Raw genomic sequence first — 23,435 nt, forward strand, 5'->3', positions numbered from 1 at the left:
TTAGACTTGAAAAGCTACTTGAAAAATATGTGATTATTGATAAATATGTAATGTTGTTAGAAGTTTTTCGAAGTTTTTATAATGTTCAGAAGCTATTTTGTAAAAAAATTTTATTTAGTATTTGAAACTTGTGCCATACATAACAACGTTTTCAAAAAACTTGCTTTGATTTTCGGAAATTACACAAAAAGAACTAATTTGCTCTATGTTTACTTTTTTACCTGTCGTACCTGTACTACCCCTTTTTTAGTTACAAATCCAAGGACTGATAAAATTGATGTTGATATGACAGGGGCAGCTTTTATGGAGGCAAATTAAAGCAAAAAAGTGAAACTCCAACAAATAATGTAAAAAACAAGAGAATTTTAAAAAAAATTTATTCCGATAAATGGATTTCGATTCTTCGATTCTGAGAGCTGACCTTGGTTTTAGACCATTTACTTCAGAACTATTGTACTGGTACATTGAAAAAGTGAATAATTTCATGTGGTTTGGCAAACGTTTTTCCTTTTCTAATTCTAAAACTTATAAAAATTTTATCAGACCTGATTGCCCCTTTTAGGGGGCCTCATTTTAAGTTTTGAATCACAACTAACAAGTTCGCATGCACCTTGCCACAAAATTTAGTCACAACCACGCACAGTTTAAGTTTTTGTTATTATTTTCTTCCTGATATGTGCCTAATATCTGTTTCTTCTATTCGCCCTAATTAAATGTAGTTTTAGTAAAATTATGTTAGACTGACAATTTTGGTTGTGTACAATATCAGCAAAGCAATTTTTATTTGGACATATTGAAACGTTAGTGTACTTCTCAGTTGATACTTGATGATACGCATTCATTTTTGCCACCTCTGGCAGCAGAATTTACGCCAAATTTTTTCACTTTTTTCAGTCCTTTTTAATTTATAATGCACTTACTTCACAAAATTTCTAAATGGACGCTTTATTCAATATATAATATGAAATTGCATAGAAAAATTGTGCCAATATTATGAAAACTTCATCAGCTGCTCACTCTGAAACCATCACACAACAATAAAATTTGAGTCACAAAAAATTTTAAAGACATACTCTTTAAAAAAGGACAAGAATTAATTTCCATCGAGGGTACTTAGGCATACTTTTTAAGAGAAAGATTACCTACAGCCCTAAGCGCATACGATTGTAGATAAAAGGATTTTTACTACTATGATATAGATTACTTTTCACAACTATTTATGAGTAAAATTAAAAGTAAACTTTTTATGATTCGTGCGCAATAGAAAATGAAGCTTAGCGTTTATAAATCAGTTTTGCTTTTGAAAATTGGAAACCGAATTTTTTGAGAACAAAACAAGCATTCATGCAAATCTTGTGTATAAATAAGGTCACCATTTTTGGTTAGGATCCCACCGAGTCGTTTAAGGAACCCACTTGTTTTAGGATTCAATTTTTGCAGCATTTTTTTTAGAACCGAAAACAAAAGCTCCTCAGTAGTTTTTTTGGTGTTTTTCAGGTTTAAACGCAAGAATTTCAAACAGCGCGCAAATTTCAGCTTTCTTCTGAAGGCAATGAATTTTGGATTTTAAACTGCGCACTATTTATGTGCAGCTCATTTCTTGTTTATATGGTTTGTTGCTATTGAGAAAAAAAATAAAAGAAATCGTTGCCGTGGTTGGTTGTATTTGGTTTCATATAAAATTTTGACATATTATATCATCAGTTATGAAGATTGAGCTGTCAGTTTTAGCACCTTTGGACTCAGCCTTTAGACATATAAAAGAACAAAAAAATTTCGAATATTTTAAAGTTTGTGCAAACTCTTCGTCAGACGTACAGACCAGTTGCAAATCTTCAGATATGATGACACAGAGACTCAGATATTTTTCAACTCTTACCGTTCATTGCAAGGTCATACTTCGTGCGTCGTGCGTTGCATAGGATGGAAGCTGCACAAAATTACATCCAAAAACATGCAGGATAGTCTGAACATGAATGCATGAAATTCTGAACATAGACCTTTTCCGTCGGGGAGGGTCTAGACATACTGGAGTCCGTCTGGCATATAAGCCTGGGCACCCCTCGTTGAGTTATTTTGATCTTACCATTCTATGTTCTGGCCCTGGTTCCGAGTTCAGCCGACTTGAGGTTCCAACACAATGACAGTTAATATTTAATTTTCGCTGTATTCAAAAATTTTAGTATTGAAATATCGTATACATTTGTCATTTTATGCCAAATAAAAACAGAGGAATTGAGCTTTGCTCCACATTACTACACATACCATAATGAAGAGCTGACTTTCATTTTTTTGTTTTTATTTTTGACTTTTATTAATTTCCACTACTGGTCGCACGTTTCTCAACAATCGGTTCACAAAGCTCTGGTTTTTCCAGACACAGAATGTTTATTATAAACCAGGAGAAAGTCAGTTTTGCCTCAATAGTTTCTCCGTAGAACACCGGCACTGCTGTACTGTTTCCTAGAGCTGGGAATGCAAATTTTCCTTTGATTCCGTTGCGAGATCCAATAATTTTGAGATCCCCATTTCCAAATCCGATTTGGCTGATGACATTCATGCACGTTGGCCGATGAAATCGGACCTGAAATTATTTTTTGAGAAAAAATTTGTTCGAAGTCAGAGCAATTAAAGGTATAGCTTAGTCATTTTCAATAATGCCATATTTTTGTTTAGTATTCTTCAATTTAGCTATCTATCATTTTAAAAACCGAACACTTTAACGTGTTTTGATCTGTGTCTTTACATACCTAGGGCAATAAAGCAAGCTTTCTCACCGATTTTCAATTTTTCATGATATCGAGTTATAAAAATTATTATAACGTCAAGATAGTTTATTATTAATCCCTTGATAACAAAATATTTTTGTCACCTTGAGGAACACCACTTTCTTGTCTCCGACTCTCTGAAACTTGAAGATCTTATCCAAATATTCTTCGGGAGATAGACCATTCTTTTGTCCATACTCGACGTAAAGCTTAGTCTGATATGTACAGCAGCCATCTAAACACATTAAACTCCATTAAAACCAATTTATAGCTTGTTTCAACTTTGCATCTCAATACATCGTACAATTTAACTCCCGGACTTTGGTCGCAGTGAGTTTCATTGCTGTATCATTGACTTTCAGTTTTAACCAGTACTGAACCAGACAAATAGAAGTATAAAACCTTTTGTCAGTCTGCCCAGACTACATTAAGAAACATCCCCCTCTGTCCCTCTTCTTCGCGGCCTCATTTACATTCTTGGTCAACACTGCACAGAATGTTTCACATTTCTCTCATCATCAGACTGTGCATACAAAGAACTGACAGACTCAATAATAAACTAAAAATTTATATTACATTTTTATAATTTGAATTGGTCTGTAAGGTGCAGCCACTTTCTTTTAAAGCAGTTTGGTCTATTTTGGCATACCGGTTGACTCTTATTAATAAATACTAAACGCTCTATGTGTATCGCCGCAGAACATGAGTGCTACAGTGGCCTGTTCTCGACTGTCCTTTTTCTTCTTATTCCACACATTTCATGTTCTTTTGATGAGCAGCATTGCAGTAATTATGGTGACTTTGACCCTTTTCGTAAGTCTGAAACTTTCACGTGGTATCATCATTGCTGCCAAGATTGGTCAGACTATGGTGAATATCACATAAACGGAGATTATTCGGTAAGTTGAAAATATATCATTAATGCAACCGGTTTTCCCTGATTTCACTACACCCTTTCACACTTACTACGTAGTGATGGAATGCTTCTCAAGGATTGAAACTAATTTTAAGTTTTCTCATCTAATTTAAATAGCACAAAACATTGAATATGTCGTGAATAATGTGATAGTGGTAATGTAAGATATTCATTTTTGCTCAAGATGATGGTTTAAGTTTGAGAGGTAAGAGGGAGAGAATAATGTGCAAGCAATAAGTTTTCATAAGGACCTCCGTTACCTTAAGGTGAAAAGTTGGCACTTTTCAGCGTACAAAATTTACATAATTATTCCCAAATTACTAAAACAAATTGATTTTCTCTTTAATTTTAATCGTGAAGATATGTGACTTCTCAACTTTGATTGTGAATATTTCACCACTTTTAGGAAGCCAGTTCTTTTCTAATAGAGCTAGTTGCAAAATAAACAAATGGTTATGGCTAATACCCTGGACATAAGTTTTAGAGCATTTCAACGCTGAATCAGCACATATCAAGTCTGAAATTTTAATTCAGTTCTGAAACATTGCATCTCCAGATAATTTTAATTTTTTATGTGCAGTTCTTCTTCATTGTGGTTATATTGATGTCATAGAAATGGACCAGGCTAAACTTATCCTGTTCAGTCTAAAAATTACTAAAACCCGAATATTAAGTCTGAGCAGAGCAATGTCATACTTTTGTAGTTTACAACTGGTAATTACTACATTAGTATAAACCTATTTATATATAAGCTGGTTTATAGGCAATTACCACAAAATCCACTTAGCTTAGTGGTTACAGCTTGCTAAGCAAATTTAAAGTTACAAGTATTCTCGCGGAAGTTCGAATCGCATATAAATCAAAACTTGAGGGCGGGAGTTAAGCTGAGCATATTATTTTTCATGAAGTAAGTTTTACTCAAAATCAAGACTAGCCAGTGTAATTTGGGACACGAACAGAGTACTGGCCATCCTAAAAAACAGAACGTCTCTATGCTGATTCAGCTCTGATTTACTCTGCCACCAACCTTCGGGACTGCTTAACACAGTCGATGAAGATTTTTGTTCCTACTTAGACATTGAGGTCTTCAGCTTGTTTTTTTTGTTGAACATGATCATGGTAAGTCTAGTAAGAAGTCACAAAAATCGTATATAACCTAGTTTAATTACTAGCAGTCATATATGGCCTAGTACTTAAATCAATAAAAGTCGTACGATGGGTAGGTAACCTGGTTTGATTTACCAATAAAACAAATTTGGGATCTGTTCTGTTCCCCCGTGCTTTTCATTATCCCCAAATACATTTTATTTGTTTTCATATAGCACGTTACTATGAAAGAATTGTAAGTGCACCGGGGGCGTAAAACATATGCCCACTAAGCTGTGAGGGGACGACAGAATTCATCCCAAATTTGTTTGCTGGTAAAGAAAGAAGAAAAATAGACGAGTAAAACAAAAATGAGCAACCGATACATGATGTCGGTAACATACTCCAACTTCGTTTTATTGTTTAAATATGGTTACACCATTGTATAGCATAATATGGTATCACATAACGGCTCTTTCCGAGTTGAAATCTCCAAGTTGAAACTACTTAGTATGAGAACAAAGAAATCAAACACCCTACTAGTATGATAACAAAGATTCATACATCTTGCTTGCTTTTAATTTACTCTTTTTTTACTTTATATTGGTAGGGATCACTTATTTAAATCCCCGGCATCACTATGCGATTCCATAAACGACTCCGAAGTGCAATTATAAAAATTCTGGGTCTCAAAATTTTTATGATTCCTGTATGGCTTCCGTGAAATCATGTATAATTTTGTATGAGTTTTAAGAAATCACACAGATCAAGTATGACTTAGTATGATTCTCAAGAATTATATATGATTTAGTTTGAAATCGAAAGTTGTACGATGCGTGACGCGGGTTTTACGTGACAAGTTGCTGTACAACAACAAAAAAATTGTAATGGGGATGTATTGTAATTAAGGTAATTGTAATTGTAATGGTAATTAAGGTTGTATTAAGTTTAAAATTTGTCTCGGAAAACTTTCTCGAAACAATCTAACCACAAGACGATATGTGGCACCATTTCTGCTGTTGATCCATTTACCTCGACTTGAGTCTCCGAGCATTTCAGCGCTGAACCAGCACGTTTCAAGAGTATTAACTTAATTCTGTTCTGAAGCATTGCACTTCCAGAACATTTCAAGTTTTTTTACGTGCAGTTTTCGTTAATTTTGATTATAATGAGGCCATAGAGTTGGGCCAGGCTAATCTTATCCTGTACAGCCTAAACGTTACTCATACCCCAATATTAAGTCTAAGCACAATAATGTCACACTTTTGTAGCCTATAACTGGTAACTACTGTAGAACTTTACACACTATTCATACATAAGCAAGTTTTTAGGCAATTACCACATAGCCCATTTAGCTTAGTGGTTACGACTTGCTACCCAAATTAAAAGTTACAAGTACCAACCCGGATGTTCGAATCTCATATAAAGCAAACGTTTTGGGCGTGAGTTAATCTGAACATATCATTTTTCATGAATCAAATTTAACTCAAAATTCAAGACCAGTGTAAATTATGAAATGAACAGAGTACTGGCCATTTTGAAAAACAAAATGTCTCTAGACTGATTCAGCGTTGATTTGCTCTGCCCCTAACCTCGGGGTCTATCTTGTTTTTCATAATGAATATGTAAAAGGAGATCTATGTGAGGAATTTTGTCTCCTTACAGTAGAAATCATGGTTTTTTGCCAGTTTTCTGTATGAATCCGAAGACAAATCATTTGAGAAGCTAACTAAAACTGATGGACGGGTAGCATACTTGTGTTTCCAGAAAACTATACTTTTCTCTCAAGTGATTTGAAATTGTGTTTCTTTTTTTCTTTTTGGGTCTATTTCAAAACTCAGTGCACAAAATGAATCTAATAAACCACACGATGGCCTATTTATTCAAAACAGTTTAAAATTTATAGCGAAATACCAGTAAAATGAGATAATAAAATCTTGAGAAAAAAAACTATCAGAGAAATATTTTGAAATTGTTTATAACTTGCGGATTTTTGTCACAAATTCCAAACTGTTGTTCTGTGAATTTTTCATTTTGTTTATCTTGAAATCAACAAGTTAGCTCAATTTTATTTAAAACCTCTTAGTGGGCGCGCTGACTCATAATCTCCGATATCCTCAAATCTGTCAATTTGACCCTGGTAACGGTCCGTATTATTGGCTCTCTTAGGCTCTAGGGTCGTTGTTCTACTTACGGTTTTTCTGGTCTTGTGGTTTGAACGAGTACCAATTGACCTCCTCAAACAGCAAATGAATGAAGTATCTGAATTTCTCTACGTCATCATTTTTTGGTTCACGGTCACTCTGCTTTGTGTTCAGCCAGTAACCCATCAGGCAGAAAACAGGGCTGGAAAAAATCAAAGCTGAAAAACTTTTTTCTTTAAAATTTTTACAGTAGTTTTAGATTAAAGTTGTAGATCGGTACAACTTAAAGCTCCAAAACGAAAACTATCTCTGTATAAAGTGACTTTTATATACTCTCAATACCTTTGTGGAATTCTTTGTGGAATTTTATGTTTTATTAAACGGAATTTGTGAGAGCACGACATTCTTATCTTTTGAATTTTTACATTTTAAACCGACGAAATCGAAAATGCTGGTGCTTCCTAGCAAACCTAACTTGAAAGCAAACCTAACGAATATTCAAAAAAGCTTTGTCATTTTTCTTCTTTGTTCTGTCTTCTCAACTAGGGGGTTTGATAAGTCAAGCGTCGAATTAGATTTTAATATTCGCTGATTAACCCAATTCCATCCCATCAGCTATGAGATCTGAATATAAAACTAACATTTTTTAACATTTACCTATATATCGAGTTTTATTATATTCTCGAGTTTTTTTTATCTTAAACCCTGGAATTTTACCTGTACTGTAGACATTTTAGTCCCAATTCTGTAAATCTGTCGGCAAGCAGAAAATCCAGAGATTCACGTGGTGCCACTGCCGAGCCGGTTGCATCACTCGAATTTCCGGCAGATCCAACATAGTCCAATTCTGAAAAATGATTTTCTTAGGGATAAAATTAGTTTCTGTCATTTTGCAAAGTCAACGAATTGATAATGACTTTTTCGTTTTCCATTGGCTCTATTTTTTTTGAAAGAAAGTAAGAAAGTTAGTATATTGCGTCATTTTGGGTATTTACAATTTAACAATTTTGATCGTTTTCACATAATAATAAAAATAATAAAAACAACAATTTGTTCGTAGTTCCATTATCATAAAATAGTAGCAAAAATTACATACATTGTACTGATACCATCGCTTACAATTTTCGACGTTACAAGGTCACCTCTTAACCTATCTGGTCTGTTTTCAGGCGCCTCACGGAAGAGTTGTGCAATTTTAGTTGAAATAAAAAAAAAGAAAAAAGATATTTAATATTGAAAAATTACCCCTTCTAGTAGAGGTTAACTATTGAAGAAACGATATTTTTAGCAACCGATTATTTTTTTCTCTAATGAACATGAAATAGTCTGTCTATCAACTCCTGTTAGCATCACAAAAAATTAACATATCAATGAATTACTATCGAACCTTTGTCAGCCAATTTGTACACACTGTCCACGATTTCTTTTTTTCAGGATTTCATTTAGGTCCGAATCCAATATTATGGTTGGAAAAATGTCGCTTACAGGTTGACTTTGTATTAGTTTTCCTAGTAGTTTGAATATTTCAAAAGCATGTAAATCTGAGGCATTGCTGATCGAAATGTGGACTTGTATTTGCTCGATTGACTCGTGCTTACGTTTCCGATTTTAACATGTTGAGTTGTCTTTAAAAAAATTTCATCATTAGATCCGTTGAATAAAAATCCGTGCTGCATTGTTCTTTTGAGATTAATTTTAAAACTCCTTAGAAGTTGTGTTCTCGTTAAAAAATAATGCGTAAAGAAAGGGGAACAGAATTTTAAAAGCTTCTCTTTGACGCAGTTTATAGAATCTTTGAATTTAAACTGGTTGTATAAAATTAATCCTAGCTACTTAAAAGAGCTAGTTTGTTCAATTTCGGTCCGATCTATTGTTAGAGTGTGCTGGTTTAGATTGCGTCCTTCTCCAAACACATGTGTTTTTTTGTTGTGTTAATTGTTAATTTATTTTTTCGATACCAGCTTGCAATTGCGGCTAGTGTAGTATCGTGTTTTACTCCTACAATCTCAGTACTACCTTTATAAAAACAACTGTATCGTCAACATAGAGAATAGTCTTAATTGCTTTTGATTTTTGAGATGGAACGTCATTTAGGTAGATAATGAAAACTAGTAGACCGAGAATTGAACCTTGTGGGACTCCACATTTTACTCAGACATTTTTTGCAGATTCAATTTTGCCTATTTGACTATATTGGGTTCTATCTTTCAGATAGGAATCAGCTATTTTCAGTACCATTACTTGAACTCTGTAGTGTTCACACTTTTTCAGCATTATCTCATGGTTCACTGTATTGAAAGCTTCATTTAGACCAATAAAAGTGCTTTTAGTTAAATGTTTTGATTTAAACCAATTTCCAGGATTTCTTCAGTTACTGAAGCAAATGCGTCAACAGTACTTAATTTGCTTCGCACACCAGATTTTCTGAAAACACGTTGTTTTTCTTCAAAAACGTGTAAATTTTTTTAAATAATTTTTCAAACTATTTGTCAATGGTTGGAAGTAATGAGATTGGTCTGTAGTTTGCGAGATTGTTAGAATTGCCAATTTTAAAAAAAAAAAACAAAACTTTGGCTACTTATAGAAATTTCTGCAAAAAACCATTTTTTAGCTGCTTATTATATAATGTTTCAAGTAATGGACTAACTGCCCGATATACTTTTTTTGAGAAAAATGTATTTTATGTTGTGTCAATCTAAACTGAACGGCAATGGAGGCAATGGCAGCATGCACATGATTCCGGTAGGGGTTATTGAAAAAAAGAACATGGTTTTTGTGTTAATTTCGATTTCATATCTCTGCTTTGTATGGAATGTTTTGCTAGCTCTACAAGAATTTCAAAAAAAATGGTAAATGTTTCCATGTTTTCTACATTTTCTTTATTGTGCTGAGCCAGTTTAATTTTGTCCGGTGATTCATTGATGAGATTGAAGAAATTTCTTTAGCCATCTGTTGCTTCTTTTCCAATCTTATTTTGGTAAAAATGTCTTAGTTTTTGTCTAACTAGACTTCTGAAAGTTTGCATTGCTCTTTGTAATAGTTTTGCAGAACATTATCAACGTGGTTATTCACGTGGTTATCTATCCACGTTTTTTGTGCTCCAGTTCTAGCTGAATCTAATATGTGTAGATTTTCGTCTAGGGTGTCAATCAAATTCTCATGCAATTTATCGAAAACCCTATCACAGAACAATTTGCTACCATTATCGGTTTTAATTTGTCCATTTATATATATATATATATATATATATATATATATATATATATATATATATATATATATATATATACAAATATTGTTAAGGTTTTCGACAAATATACAGCTTTTTAATTGGGCCCATTTTCTTGTAAATTTTCGTGGCCGTTGAAAATGATTTCCAGAGATTGTTCAAACGTTAGTTTTACTTTACGGTGGTCTGAAATACTTGAAACAGTAGTGTGGAAAGAAAGAAAAGTGTTGGAAAAAATGCATCCAGTGGTGATCTCGTGCTCGAGGTTTCGCGTGTTGATTTAAGGTTTTCAAGTATAGAGAGGTTATTTCCCGCAAGCAAAGTGACTTTTTTCCGGAAGTTTGCACTAATAACCAAAAAATTAATGTTGAAGTCTCCATATAGTGTGTGTTTAGATTCAGGTTCAATTGGTAAGATATCTAAATAATTTTTCAGCCTTTGAAAATTTCAAAATGTTGTTTTCTAGGTGTAACATATATCCAAGTAATAATCAAAAAAGCTGCCTATCTGCTATAATCTTTATTGTTAGGGCCGGCAAATTAATGTGATTGCATCGTTTCACTTCAACGAAATTCAAATTGTTCATGACAAAGACTCCTACGCCACCCCTATTTTCAATCTCCACAACAAGTTTTTCATTGTTTCCTTTTCAGCTCCGCAAAAATTGAAGAAAAAAACAGTGAAATTGAACATCATAGCTTGATCATAAGCATACTTAATCATGGAAATTTTTGCAAAAATCTTGACAAGTTACATGTCAAGATAATAGCAAGATATAAACGAAATTGCAGGATCTTATATCGGAAAGCATTTTTAATCAACTCTACCGTCTCTTATTAACACAGTTTTTCATGTCTCGATTTTTTTATTGTTTCCGCCCAAATAAAAAACAGAAAACGAAATGAAGTGAAACCAAAACCGTTGATTGTGAGTTTGAAAAGTTGTTTTCGTTGATATATGAAAGTCCGATAACAAAAACGTTTGTTTAAATGCAAAAATTCTTGAAGAGATCAATTTATAATTTTAGTGCAAAGGAAAAGAGCAATAATATCAGTCTGATTACTTACTACTCCCCTCATTTGAGCCAAATATTAAGTTTAGCAAGTTAGTAGGTCAAACCCAAACAAATTTCTTAGAAATTATAAATGTTATGAACAGATTTGAAATTTACAATTCTGCAGTTCTACTGATTGAATTAATTTTGAGTCTCGTCACGAGAATCGATTTGACTTGGGACTTATCTTGAATCATTGCATTTAAAAAGAACGCTTATAAAATCATTTATTATCGAAAAGCGTCTTTGATCCACCTCAACCGCTTACAGACTTTTACATATCACAATTTTTTCATTGCCTGTATCAGATTTTTATGGCTTGTTTTTACCATGATATTGGCCAGTTTAATCAAGACATTTTCATAATACAGCTTGACAAGATTTTGAAAGGATGTTATCACAATGTACCAAGAATTTTTGTCCTATCAAGTCTTGTTATAATAATCCATGTTTTGTCAGGACTGTCATGATCTTGCCAAGATCTTTCAGGTCTTGGCAAGGTGTATCAGGTTTCGTGTCACTGGGGTTTGACGTTAAAATTTTAAATGAAATATTTTAACTACGAAATAACAGCTTAGAAACTACCAACAGAAATCGTTGTAAACTTCAACAACAAAATGCATAAAAACGTTTTTCTGAAAAATTTCAATATTTTTTTCCTTTGGATCAAAGAAAGCAAGAAACAATTTTTTTTCGTAGATATAGCTCCAGCTACTCTAATGACAAAACTAAGGTCCGTATAATTTATGAACTCTTTGACCTTACAAGATGGGAACAAATCGTCATTGCGACTAATCAAACGTTACAGTAATAAAAAACAAAAAATCTACCGGTAATACTATCAGATCTTAAAGATGTTAGAAAAAGTACTATTGTGTGTTTCCTCCCAACGAATTCTAGCATAATCGTAATTTTAAACAACCGATACTAATGTGTTTATGGGCAATCCGATGCAAAAGTTAGTCAATAATTTTAAAGAACTAAAAATTGTTCAAGTCCTTTTTCATTTGTTGAATTTTATGTCCATGTCAGCACATTCCGATTACACTAATTGAATAACTTTAACCAATTCGAGCCACTTATCTCTAAATATTTTCAAATATTTCCTTTTTTATTGTGCTAACATTCATCTTCTATTTTGCGTTAAATTTTAAAAAGATGCAACCAATTTAAGGAGTCAAAAAAGTTGCCGCGAAGAAAAGTACATTAGCAATTTGATTTCTTCTACACACAAGACAAAATTTGCGGCAAAAAATTCTTATATTTTGTTTTTACAAAATGAACGTATAGTTTTTGGGGGAGGTAATGGAACCGAGTTTCTTTATTTTTGCGGGCTCAACAAAACACTTTTTTACAAAATGGCAAACAGACGTCACTTAATTCAATCCAATGCGTCCTCCTCCTTTGCTTTTGGATGTTCCTAAGTCATTTTTAATCTGGATTTTCCCATTGCGAAACGTCGTTTAGTTTTCTTTGTTAATGGCGCAGGTAATTCAACATAAATATTTTGTTCCAAATTTGTGACCCTGTTTCTACAAATATCTTATTCGTTTCTTCTGGCAACAAAAAAGCCTAGTTGTCTAGTCTATTATTCTATGCTCAAATTGAAAAACCATTTCCATAAAATACATTGACTTTTCCTTTTTGCCAGTAAACTCCGGAGAGCTTAAAATTTGCTTCTCATATTTTTCAATGAATTGATCTTTCTGTGCGTGCAAAATTATAAAACTTCACAAATTAGAATTTTTGATCTTTGAAAAAACAACAACGATCGCGCTCGAATACGCAACATGCAACATGGTTCTTGACTTCAGAAATTTTTGAGTAAATGCGGTTTCTAAAAATTATCTTACGTTTTTTGGGGTCCGGGTTTAGTATACGCACAGTTTTGTGTTTTATAAATCCAAAAATCTCTAACTGATTCAACAAATAAGTATTTCAAAATGTACTCAATCTCAAATTCTCCGGGAGTTTTTTATAAGCTCTGACGTCACGTTTAAATTCAACTAAATTTTTACCTGAAATGCACGTTCGCCGTTACGTTTTCATGATTTTGAATTACAATTACTGCGTTTCAGTTGCTATTTGATATTTTTTGCTCAATTTTTTGGTCAAGCTTTGTTTTAGAAAGTGTCATTCTAAGAAACTATTTTGATTTTTTGATATAAGATTTGAGACATTTTGTTATAATCTAACTGATATAATTTCGCAGACACTGCAGACTCATAACAGACTCCGATTTTTTGACTAAGGAATAAATTCAGTCAGATTAGTGGCGGTAATCATGATAGCAAAAATCTCACCAAAAAATAAGGAGTTACGTCTTTCAATTTTTTGGTTTAAATTTTCAGTTTTCAGTATAATTTCCAAATTTTCATTTTTTTCTTTAAAAATGCTTCTCAAGATTCGTCACTATTTCATAGAAATACAAAAAAAATATTATTTCTCTTTCTTTTTAAACATGTTTAAGAAGACAGAGACTATAACGTTTTGTTCTTGGTTCTGTGAAAACATTTCATCCCTATTTTACGTTAATATTACCTGAATTCAAGTCATCTGAGAATGATTTTGCATTATACACGTTTTTCGATACATGTAATCATAATTTCGAACAATATTTTTTGGAGGTATGCTTATTAATGTCATCAAATGATGTATATGATTACGGAAAAGATTAGTTTGCTTCTGTCCATTTACCTCCAGTCATTTCCCCGAGAATCTCGAATGGTTACCTTGCAAGATAACAATTCAACAGGTAAAAACACAAATTATATCGGTAAAAAAACACAAACGTGTTTTCCATTTCTTTTCTATATCAGGCGAGAGTAATCAATCAATATAATTTGGATTTTCATTTTTGTTTCCTTTGAGATTTTAATAAAAGCTACAAAGGCAAAAAATTATACATTAGAGTATATTGAGAGTGTAGAAGATAAAAGCTATGAGAAATGCAACAGTGCCGTCCGACACTAATTTCAAGTCTTGATGAGTACATCTCCAGTGAAATACACGTCTTGTCAAGTCTAAGTCAGATCTTGATCAAGACTTGTCAAATCTGCCAACATTTGGCAAGCCGTGAACCAAATCATGACCAAGACTTGACAAGTCTTGATTACTGCGCATTTAGGCAAAGTTGAGTTTAAAAAAGAAATAATTTATTATTAATGCATTTCAATATAAGCAGAATTTGGTAAAAATATTTTTACGAGAAGTTCTTCCATCTGAACAAGCTACTTCCTACTTGAGGATATAACAACACTTGAACATATTCACCAAAAATCAATTTGTTTTCAATGGTCAGAGAAAAGTGGCCATGACTGGTACCTTTGGGCAATATAAGAATTTTTTCATTCGCTTTCAAGTGAGTTTTGTGGAATTGCTCATGTTGCCTTGTGTTTTTTTTCTCTCAATTTGGAGAGTTTTTGAGGCAGGCCACGGTAAGCTACGGACTTTTTCTGTCGGTAACAAACGAAGTCAAACCATCAAAAACTTTGCTCAATACTCGACCCAAGACTTGTAAAGTCGTGGCCAAGACTTGTGCAAGACATGTCAAGTCTTGACCAAGACTTGACTCCACGCTTGCCAAGACTTAAGACTTGATTTAAGACGTGCCAAGTCTCAAAAAGCGACATTGGCAGAGCTCCAATACAGTACTGATCCAAGACTTGGCATTTCACTGAATCATTACTGATTAAGACTTGATGTTTTGTCTGGGCGTAGTCTTGCAAAACCTTGCAAAGTTTTCATTTTTTTGTCAGAATCTTGCGGGGCCCTGCAAGTTAGCCTTCTCGTCTTGCATATGGTTGCAATTAAATTTTAATTCTTTCTGTCTTTATGTCTCTGAACAATGTATTAGAGCATATTATTCATTATTCTAAGTATCGTCTCTAAAGAACTATCATGGTCAACAGTAGGTGTGTTCAATCCTCGTTTGACTAGCACTTCACAAAAAAATAAAAACTCTTATATAGTTCTACAATCATGAAAAAATTTGTATTCCTACAAAATCGGGAATCAAAGACTAAATTCACGTTTGTAGAGCACTAACCAATTAGCAGCCAACAAAACAGAGTTATCCAAAAATAGAACTTCGTGGGGAAATTGAAAACCATCATTTTAAATTGTGATCAGTTTAAATCTCAGCTCAGTTAACGTAGGGTGCTGTAATCAAAGTTTGTAGTCTTGTTGATTTGACATTTTGGGATTTAAACAAATGAGCAAAACTTGAAATACATCAACCAGTTTATCTATGTGTTGTTTCAATAAACAGAACCAAATTTAAGTGGAAGGCGTATATCTGTGGATTTAATTTTCGGGGCAAATATGCTCACCAAAATCATATATAGTAAACAATATTGTAAACTAATAAGCTTATGAAGCAATTAGTTCCCGGGCAAAAAATTGTTAATTACTGCAAAATAACTATGAAATTATTAAACACGGTCAATTCAATATTAAATATACAAAAATATTTTTCAGTCCTTTTTCAACTCAAAATTGTTAAAAATAGCAAAAAATGTGGCTGTGTAGAGCTGCTTACTCATGTAGCAAGCACTTAGGCGGCCCTTAAGATAGGGAAATAAATTGCTAATATAGCGAAAATTTCTACAAAACTGCGCATTAAAGATATTATCTTATAGATTATAATAGCGATTTAAAACACTGGCAAAGTTTCCTCTTCAAAATGGCTTCAGTGGAAAAAAACGTAAAAATTTTATTTTATTTTTTGTTCGGGGAAAAATCAATGCTAACTCAAAGCGTAGGAGTAAGACTGATCAGCTAGCTTATAACTTCTGCTAAAAAAGTAAAATTAACGTTTAAGGACGATTAGATTTTGTTCAATTATCTTAAGTTATCTGTTTTATCAGAGTAGCCTTAAAAGGAAAATCGCACAAAGCCACAAAGCCACAACGCACAAAAAATTTATATCATTTAATAAAATGTCTTCTTTTTTAATTTAGAATAAAATTCTAAATAAGAAACAGTGTTTTAGAATATGTCAAAAATAATTGAAATTATAAAGATCTGTTCTTCGAGAAGAAAGAGGTTTTTAAGCAGTCGAGTCGTTTAACTCAAATCCAATCGAATAGGCCAGATATGTTTTAAACATTTATGATAATATGTTTTTTAATCAAATGAGTTCTATGAGCCAATTTTTACTGCAGCCGATCAAAAGAGATCGGCTGCAGTAAAAAATTTTGCTTTGTTTCTCATAATTGTCTTATTGCAATGATGATTAAATCATCAGTTTTTTCTTATGTTGAATTTGCGCATTTTTTATGTTTATCAAATAAAAATGCTGTAGTTTTGCATTAAAACCATAAAATTTTTGTATCAATCAAAAGCTAACCAATAGAGTACAGCTGAACTCCCGTTTTCGGTATCTCATTTTCTTCTGATTGGTAAATTGGAAGTAATTAAACTGTTCTTTCAACAAAGCAATTCTGCTAAAAGCTCAACCATGATTATTCTTATCGCTATGTATAAGTTGCACTGTTTGTGTATTATGGTAGCTTTTTTATATATATGTCGGTTTGTTTGCAGGTATGTTTTGTAAAAAAAGGTTTTCACAATTAAAACTCATTAGTCACACAATGCTATCCAATGGACAAGTGGAAAGTTCCCCCCCCCCTTCGAATTTTCATTTGCTTAGTTTTTCCGAGTTTGCAGTTATTTGTCTGTTAATTGTGAAATAAAAACTTTTTGGAGAATTTCTTCGAAAATTGGATTTTTGTTTGTATATGATTTTGAATAAGCTTCTCCTGGCGCTCTATAAATAAACCTTTTAAAGTGTCTTTGTTCAATCATCTCAACCAAAAGAAGTGGAACTTCGTTTCTTTGTTCACTGCTGAACTTAAAAGCAAACGTTTTCAATCTTCAAAAACATTTAATTCAAAGCAGGTATATTCCAACCGCAGATTATGTTCAAAATAGAGCTTTCATTGAGAATGCTCATTGATTTGATACCAACAATGCGAAACATCAGCTTTAACTGTTTTTATTATTAAAAGAAAAGTTTAAAATTTGTGTTAATTTCTATTAAAAGATCGCCTCCGATGGAAAAATAACTGGCATATTAACGAGGAAATGCTATTTGCACAAAAAAGGAAGCAAAAAAGTAAGCTCCTACAGGTTTTTACTATGACTCCAAAGGTTTCATTCGACAAACTCATAAAATTAAATTGCCAATTAAAAAACAGAAAAATACAAGCTCAGTACAAAAATCGACATAAAAACATTGGGAAGTTTTACGAAAACAAGTTTCATTATGTTTCAATCGAATCTGAAAAAAACCAGCGGTTCGAAATTCGAAAAGGAAACCGTGTTAATCTAAAAAATGCTTTTTATAGGGGCCTCATAATTTCAATATTCAATGTAATTGTTGTCGCTTCATTGACAGATTTTTCTTCTTATAAACCATTAACTGTTTTTTGAGACAAAAGAGTTCATTCGGTGTCATTTTCTGAGACATCAAAAACAAGTTTTTTTGCAAAATTTTTACAGGTCAAAAGATTTAATTTGCGAAAACACGGTTAAAAAATGTTAGAAAAACAATCAATTGGACAGGGTGCTCAAAAGTTGCATTGAGACGAAACGAATAAGGGCGAAATACTTTTTCTTTTCAATTTCTTTCTTTAAAATTGAATCAGTAATTAGAGCTGTGCATATCAATTATGACCAAATCGTTGTTATTCTTTTTCAAAACATTTTTTCCATTTTTTTAATTTTTAAACATACAATCCAAAATTTGATTAAAACATTATGACGAATGAAAATTGTTACAAAATTGTTAAACCATTTGCAAATACGTGGATTTATTAAGTTAATGTGTATCAATTTTGCTATTTTTATGGCACTGAACTTTTTTGTTACGAGAAAATTGTTTTGAGTAGAAAAAAAGACTTTGTTTAAAAAATGGAGAGTATATCGCAGCAGAAAAGAATTCTTCGCGGAAGAGCAGAAGAATTGAGTTTCATCTTTGGTCTTTCAAGTTTTTTCATGCATTGGCTACGTCCAGGTTTTTTCATGCATTGGCTACGTCACAAAAATACAACACAGTTTTTTAACAAAATCTTTAACGGAACAAAATTTTATCGATATCTTCCCCTAATACTTCCTCGGGGCGATCAATGGTTTGTTTCTGGGTTTGCTTCTCAATTCATTTTTAATTAAATCATCTAGAGACTACGCAATCAGTTGGACATTTGGAACATTACATTAGAACCAAATATTTTTCATTTTTCAGAAAGAAAAGCTGTCAGCAAAATTGATAATAGATTCGCTATGGTCGCACAAAAATTGCGCATTTTAAATTCAAACAATTATGTTTCGACACTCAAAAGATCTTCCAGCACTATTTGTTTTTACTGTAGTCGATTGGTAACGTTTTAGGCTATCTAAGTTGGAATTAATTAAACATAAAACAAAAAATCGTGTGAAATCGAAAAAAAGTCTTTCAACTTTGTTTCCGAAAAAAATACAGCATCGTTTTGGAATCGTTACGTGTCGTTTGACCCTAAGCGAAATTAATATTCTTTGTTATGAACTCTGCTTTCTTATATTTGCTTATTTTTTCAATGGCAAGCGCTGTTCACAAGGGTTAGTTAAGAACACATTTATTAAGATTGGTTTTCGGTTTCACTAACGGATGAATTTGTATTTTCACCATACATTAAGGGTAAAACAACTCGTAATTTCAGAATTTCAAATCGTTCATGATTCCTTTAAGTTTCCGATTCCATTTTTACCCTAGTCCAAAAGACCATAATAATAAAAATATAATCGGTTTTTAAGGTAACAAATTGTCAGTATGGTCGGTCTGTTGGGTATGTTAGATTTCAAACGCTGGAATTCATTGGACTAGATTGCACGAAAGCAAAATTCACAAGCAGTTTCGCAAGATTGGTCATGTTTGGCTTTTAATCTCAAGAAACGTTTGGTTTGTTTGGTTTCTAGGAAATTTTCAGTTTGCTCGGTATCAAGCTTATTAAATTGTTCAGCTCACATTCACTTGGTTTTCCTATGATCATGAAAAATCACGCACATAAGTCGTTTTCTCATGATTTCGTCTTGTTTGAATCAAATAGACGAATGATTGCCTGCGTTTGATACCGAACAACACCAACAATGCCGAAGACGAAAAAGTGAGGTCCTTTGTTGTTTTCGCGTAACTCAAACCGAACATGCCACCAATTTTCCTACGTTTAAATAAGAGGACAATTTGTGGACTAGGGTACTGTCTTTTCTTCCAGTTTGCTTTCTTCCCATTGGAACATGTTATGTGGCTTCTTCATGAAAGGAGGACACAGATCTGGTTTCTCCACACACACTACGTGGACCAGGAACCAGGTGAACGACAGTCTGGTCTGAATTGTGGCACCTATGAATACGGGTACATCGTAGTTACCAGCAATTGGGGGGAACGCAAAGTTTGAATTCAGTCCCCGCTTTGCAACCACTTTCAGTTCTCCTTTCCCGAATCCAAGTTGGGTTACGATGTTGGCACAGAGCTGACGGTTCCAGCGAGCCTGGAAAAGCAAATAATATCCACAGTCGCAAAAAATTTGTAATTTAAAAGTTTCCTTTGTTTATGTCAAATACTTGAAAGGTTGCGACAACTGAAATTAAATGTTTGAAATACTTTAAGCCTTGAGGAACCAAAACGTCAGCAGAATCATTTTAGTTATCAAGATCTTTCACGACAACCAGCTGGTCTCGACTAGTATAATTTCTGCCAAAATTTACTTGCAGAATTGAGATATTGTGACTTGATGTTCAACAATGGGTATGAGGCAGTATAATTCTAACACAGTTGCTAACACTGCTTCTTGATTCAATCATTCATTAATTTTGAGAAAGAGATGCGCGGATATTAGTGACGCCAGTTTCCGGACACTAGAGAGACAAATCTATCCGCCTTTCTCGCGTGTCAGCAAATTTCGCAGTCGCGAACAACAGTGGGAAATGTTCCCAGTTTTGAGTAAATTTGCAATGATTTACATCACTGTCACTGTTGTCGTCCGCGAAAGCCTATAACGCCTAATTTTAAAACATGGCGGAGCGAACAATGCTGACATTAGCAACCCGGGTTGAGGTTTGGCGGTGAATTTTTGTAAGAAATGCGTTGAACTGCGCGGAAAAGATATAATTTTCACCGCGCATTTCTTAAATCTTTTTGCGGTGAATGCGGTGAATCGCGGTGAAATATTTATATTCACCGCGTTCTCAGTATTCGGCATGCCTTCAACTGCTTATTCCACTGCGCCAACCGTCACTTACTTGTTTGATATTTGTTGTGAACTTAAATCAGATTGAGTAAACGTTGGAATGCAAATGCTGTGAAATTTTGTAAGAAATATGTGGAATTTTGCAGTGAATATTTGTAAAAAAAATGCGGTGAAATGTGGTGAAATTTTTCTTTTCACCGTATTCACAGCTTTCACCGCATTTCATACATTAATTTGCCGCAAAAGTCGATGCGTTGAATTTTTGTAAAAAAGATATATTTATTTTCACCCCATTCACCGCAATCACCGCATTTCTTACAAAAATTCAACGCATTCACCATATTTCAAAAATTTACAAACCGTACAAAATTTCACCAAAAACCTCGATCCGGGAAGCAAATTTGCTTGCTCAAAAAGTAGGATTGGCGGCGTAATGACTTTTCTCAGTTTCTGAAATATTCCGTCAATTTTTAAAGATTTCTGACTCTTCCCTTACCTTTATGAGGACGAGTTTTTTCGCATCAATTATTTGGAACCCGAATATTTTGTTATAGTATTCTTCTGGTGATAGGCCTCTTCTCTGTCCGTTTTGGATGTACATAGCCGTCTGATGCGTACAGCAACCGTCTGAAAACCATAACAAGTTAATACGCCAGATTGAATTATCATTTTGGTTTATTCGAACTATTGAAAAATCATTTAAAAAAGTTTTCCTCCCTTATATGTTTTCAGCTTTTTGATGGAATTTAAATGATATTATTTTTTAAAGTATATTTCAATGCATTCAATAAAGATTGGTTGATTGTTTATTGTGTTCAAAAACAGTAATTTTGGTGGGGGTGAAATAAGATGAATCTTCCAAGGTCTTTCAAGATATCCATTCAAAGTCGGCTGGGGAAGACTGAAACAGAAGAAATTCTAAGTACCATTTTTCTGGTCTTGTGGTTTGAAGGAGTACCAATTGACAGACTTGTATGCCTTGTGAATTAAGTGTTTGAACACTTGAGTGTCATTCTGTTGTGGCTCCCTGTCGCCATAAGTCCCAATAATTGCGAAGCCCATCAGACAGAAGTACTGACTAAACAAAGCGTCATACCCCCCCCCCTTTGTGAATATTTCTTGTGACATTTTTCAAATCTTAAACATTCAAAACAATTTCTTCGTATTTACACCAAAATTTCCTACGAAATTTACAAATTTCTACAAAAAATAGGAGTGCAAATTGTTACAAAATTGCAGAAGCTAATGCATTAATGCGGGCAAATTTTGTCAAAATTATCTATTATATTTTTATTAGGGATAATGTACCTGATAAAAACCTTAAATCAGAATGACGTTACCCACAAGATTCCCATTTTCAAAAAAAAAATATGAAGGAAAAGAGGACTTTTTTCTTTTTCTACCTACTATTGTAACGGAAAGCTGAATGAAAACGTTAGTTTATGTTATTATTTTAGTTTTGAATAATCAAAACTAAAAGGAAAAATCCGAATTATAGACAAAGGCTGCAAAAGTTGACAAACTTGCCTTCGGAGTAGACATTTATGTCCCAATTCGTCAAATTTATCAGGCAGCAAAAAATCCATCGACTCCCGGGTAACATTTTCATTCAAGGGGACGTCCTTATGTGTTTCCATGTGTTTTTTCCTTTCGCACTCCCCGGATGTGGAGGCAGCACCCAAATCGGAACTTGAACTGGCTTTTGTTCTGATTCCACCTATTAACGATCAAGAATAGATTTGTTATAACCATCAGCTTCTATATAAACTCAACAGAATTTCAGAATTATCGCCCTTCGATTTCATGATTTCTAACACGGATCATGGATTTTTCGGCTGCATTCTGGGATCGTAGTGAGATTTCTGGGTCGAGATTTCAGCGCCGTTTCAGCGCAGTTCTTTTTCATAAAATGCGTGAATGCGCTGAAATGATGTCTTACATAACTTTGAGTCATAACGCATTCTTCTTACATAACTTTCTTCAGCGCATTTCTTACAAAACTTCAGCGCAGTTTCGGCGCATCCGTCTCAAACTTTCATTGCAATTAAGCGCATTTCGCACAACAATTTCAGCAATCGTATGAACTCAGATGGTCCATTCTGAAGTCGAAGAAACTTTAATGCTGTAAAGGTTAGCATGCTAGACCAGGGCTTTGGAGTTAGTTAATTCGAGTCCTGTCAGCCCGTAATATTTGTGGACAAGGAACTTGTTGTTAGGAATTGCTAGGCATAAATCTTTTGATGACTTTTGATAGCTGATGACTTCCCTTTTATATTTATGGGTCATCGGTACTGTATCGGAGCTCTGAACATGTCACTTTTTAGACTTGGCACCATTGTCAGAAAAAAGGTCATAAGTCTTAGCAAGCCCTGAGTCAAGTCTTGACCAAGGCTGGCCAAGTCTTGTGGAAGTCTTGGCCAGGTCTTGAAAAGTCTGGAGCAAGTTTTGGCCAAGACTTGAAAAGTCTAGAGCAAGTGTTGGCCAAGGCCTGGATAAAATATTGAGCACAGTTTTATTGTTAGTTTGCTTTCGTTTGGCAACGAAAGAAGGCGACAACTTACAGTGGCCTGCCTAAAAACTTTTCTAAATAAAAAAAGCACATGACCATACGAGCACTTCCAAAAAGTTTACTTGATATAGAATGAAAAAAAATTCTGATACCGACCAAAGTTACCAGTCATGGACAATTTTTCATGCCCATTGAAAAAAATTGAATTCAGGTTGAATATATTGGGCGTTTGAAGTCGCTATGTACTCAATTCAAGAATAGCTTGGTCAGATAAGCAATTTTTTGTAAAAAAAAGTTACCAAGTTTGTTTATTTTGAAATGCATAATTATTAAAATTTGCTTCAGAGGACCAGCACTGCTATTGCTATTCCTTATAACTGGCTTAATCTTCTTTCAGTTCAAATCTAGATTGATTGAAATGAAAAAAGAAAACGGAAGTTTCATCTAAATTTTTGTTCCATTTCAAAATGCAAAGACGTGTATTGAAGAAATGCAATTAAAT

At 33.5% G+C, this 23,435-nt stretch overlaps 2 protein-coding genes across 2 annotated transcripts; both read right to left on the reverse strand.

Moving 5' to 3' along the window:
- Positions 1–1,963: 1,963 nt before the first annotated feature.
- On the reverse strand, positions 1,964–15,621 carry LOC142338197 (uncharacterized). The gene is made up of 5 exons (XM_075387843.1): positions 15,246–15,621; positions 7,632–7,761; positions 6,965–7,116; positions 2,873–3,003; positions 1,964–2,584 (listed from the first exon to the last, which is right to left on the reverse strand). The coding sequence occupies exons 1-5, from the start codon at positions 15,310–15,312 to the stop codon at positions 2,315–2,317; spliced, it is 750 nt and encodes a 249-aa protein (XP_075243958.1). The 5' UTR covers positions 15,313–15,621; the 3' UTR covers positions 1,964–2,314.
- A 3,442-nt stretch (positions 15,622–19,063) lies between these two features.
- LOC142338198 (uncharacterized) lies at positions 19,064–21,516 on the reverse strand. The gene is made up of 3 exons (XM_075387844.1): positions 21,351–21,516; positions 20,921–21,051; positions 19,064–19,725 (listed from the first exon to the last, which is right to left on the reverse strand). Exons 1-3 carry the CDS (start codon positions 21,484–21,486, stop codon positions 19,426–19,428), a joined length of 567 nt encoding a protein of 188 aa, XP_075243959.1. The 5' UTR covers positions 21,487–21,516; the 3' UTR covers positions 19,064–19,425.
- Positions 21,517–23,435: the final 1,919 nt, after the last annotated feature.

Source organism: Convolutriloba macropyga, chromosome 4 (genome assembly GCF_964194025.1).
Source record: "Convolutriloba macropyga chromosome 4, txConMacr16.3, whole genome shotgun sequence".
NCBI lineage: Eukaryota > Metazoa > Xenacoelomorpha > Acoela > Convolutidae > Convolutriloba > Convolutriloba macropyga.